The following is a 2,661-nucleotide window of genomic DNA, read 5'->3' as shown; positions in this document are numbered from 1 at the left end:
GGGCGCGGGCGCGCGGGACGAGGCGTGCGCGCCGGCGGTGGGCGCGCTGCGGCCGTGCGCCACGTACCCGCAGCAGAACCGCTCGCTGTCGTCTCAAAGTTACAGCCCGGCGCGCGCCGCCGCCCTGCGCACGGTCAACACAGTGGAGTCGCTGGCGCGCGCCGTACCCGGGGTCCCAGCCGGGGGTGCGGCCGAGCCCAAGTCGCAGACCTACCCCAACGGCTTCGGGGCCGCGCGCGAAGGCCTGGAGTTCGCCGACGCGGACGCGCCGGCCGCGCGCTCGAACGGTGAGTGCGGCCGCGCGGGCCCGGGGCCGACGCAGCGGCGCTGCCAGCGCGAGAACTGCGCCTTCTACGGGCGCGCCGAGACCGAGCACTACTGCTCCTACTGCTACCGCGAGGAGCTGCGGCGCAGGCGCGACGCGCGCGGGGCCCGGCCCTGAGCGCGCCGCGCAGGCGGCGGCGTCCCGGAGGATTTCTGTTCCATTCTGTCGGTGTCTTTTTTACACGCCCTGGTCAACCGAAAGGCCGGCGCCTCCTCTGTCAGTGCCGTGTACGTGTTTGGTCAAACGTTCCTAATGGTGCCTGAACCTACACTGACGCCACTCAGGTAGTAGACGGATAGGAAACAAGTCATACTGTTGGAAGTGGGTGTGCTAGCCTAGCCTCTGCCTCGTACCTGTGGAAACTCAATAGCCATTGCAAGAGTATTTTTGTTCCTCAATAAGAGAAATAAAGAAATTCGCAGCCCTTTGTTTTTAGAAGGGAGTGTTTTACATGCTTTTTTCCTCCCCCTTTTTTTCCTAATCTAGCGACTGACCTCTTCCAGGTAACGATCACTTCTGCGTGGTTGGTACCACCCAGGATGTAGCAGCGAACGTGCACCCGGGACTGGTGGAGGCCCCGCTGCGGGCACCCACCTGCTTCCCATCCCGGGTCCTTGAAGAGGGCAGGCACCTTGCCACCCTCTGGCGCTCTGGTGGTCACTGTGGCCCTTTAGAAATACACGTCTCCATTTCATAAGCGGAAACCTACTCCCACAGTCCCTGGCTCGAGCAACATTCACACTGCCATCCACGCCGCAGGTGTCCGTAGAGAGGGCATCGCACAACTACCTCGCAGGGCGCAGTGAGGTATAGCGATCGCTCCTGGTGCTGCTACCAGGCAGCTTAGGTGACAGGAGCTTTCCAAAGACACCTCGGGTCCAAAAAGCAAGGTTCTGCACTCACAATTTGGATTTGCCCGTGTGTGAAAAAGTAGGGCAGCCTGCTCATATTCTCCTTTGAAGACATTTCCACAGTGGACTGTCGCTGGAGGGCTCCTAAGAGGTGACTGTCAATCGGTGCCCCAGGAGAGAGGCGAGGAGTCGACCCTTTGTCACTGTGTGAGCCCCCACTAGGCTGCACTCCTTCAACGAGGAAGGGGCTGAGGGAAGCCAGGAAGGAAGCCCACCCCCCCACACACACTTGCATCTGTCTGGGTTCAGCCAGGTCAAGGGCCTCACTGGGATGGGGGCCCCTCCCCAGGGCAGGATGACACGTTCAGGGAGCTGTCTGATCCCTGAACGATCTCTTTTTTGGTGCCTCCTATATTTCTTGAGGAAAAAAAAAAAACAAAAACGTGTCCTTAGCTACCCTGTTCTGAGCAGCAACATGCAGCCTCTTCCTTCCGAGATTACCTCTGGAAAATACCATTCTTGGCCAAGGATACTGAGGAGCCAAACCTGCCTCACTACGGATAAGCTGAGTGAAATAGTCACTCGCAGGAGAATGCTTTAACCTTGCAAGAGCTTTAGAATAGCCTGGAATAATCCTAAGAAGGAAAGTAGACGTGCCCAGATTTGCAGTGAGTGTACCCTCAGAAAATGCAGGAGGTGGACAGACCATCTCGTCATTGGAGCCAGCTTCTCCTCCAGAAAGGATGCTTTACCCCCTTGCCTAAAGAGCCGCAAAAGCAAAAAAAAAAAAAAAAGAAAGAAAGAAAGAAAGAAATTTTAAAAAGGGAGAGGATTTTTTTTTTACTTGTTAAGAATTATAACAAAATAGAGTATCTCCTGTGAGTAATTCCTTTTTGTTTTTAATTATTCCACAGCACGTGGCATTTTTGGTAATTTATTCAGGTTTTTGCATAAATGGTTCCTTAAATCAAAATTATTTATTAAATAGAATATTCAAGAAGTTTTTTGAATGTTTTACTTTTCCTGCTGACCAGTATTTTCGATGTATAGTAATTACTAACATCCACGTCCCTAATGTTGCTGGGATTTCTTTTGTTACTCAGAAAAAAAGTGGTTTTTAACAAATCTCTCATCCAGGAGGGTCTGTGGCAGCTTTTTGGATTGATTCTTCATGTCATGCTAAGCAGCTGCTTTGTCATCCGAAGCTGTGGGGTCACAGAAGGTTTTGCTTCAGGTGTAGACATCAGCTACTCCTCACACTGCTGACTTTGAGAAGGCTGATGCCCAACCTTAAAAATACTCGTGTGCATTCAGAAACCAAGCCCACAAACACAAGTCAACCAGGCACAGAGTCATTTGGTGTTTGTTTCTATGTTCAAACAGCCAATCAGAAATTTCCAAAACTGCCTATGCAAACTTTTTCTCTTGCTCATGCTCTTTGCCAGGTTTAAAGAACAGAAAAGAATGGGCAAACTGAAAGTAAAA

At 52.4% G+C, this 2,661-nt stretch overlaps 1 protein-coding gene across 1 annotated transcript in view; it reads left to right on the top strand.

Annotated features, from left to right (window-relative positions):
• OTUD7A (OTU deubiquitinase 7A) overlaps window positions 1-442 on the top strand; it is a 99,514-nt gene extending 99,072 nt beyond the window's left edge. Inside the window, exon 12 of the mRNA XM_023507626.1 lies at window positions 2-442. Coding sequence (XP_023363394.1) covers window positions 2-442 — 441 coding nt within the window. The remainder of the gene's footprint in view (window position 1) is intronic.
• The last annotated feature ends 2,219 nt before the right edge of the window (window positions 443-2,661 follow it).

Source organism: Otolemur garnettii, unplaced genomic scaffold (genome assembly GCF_000181295.1).
Source record: "Otolemur garnettii isolate 467f Iridium unplaced genomic scaffold, OtoGar3 scaffold00194, whole genome shotgun sequence".
In the NCBI taxonomy this organism is placed as follows: Eukaryota; Metazoa; Chordata; class Mammalia; order Primates; family Galagidae; genus Otolemur; species Otolemur garnettii.
The sequence above is the reverse complement of the archived record's forward strand: the minus strand, read 5'-3'. Positions and strand labels throughout refer to the sequence as shown.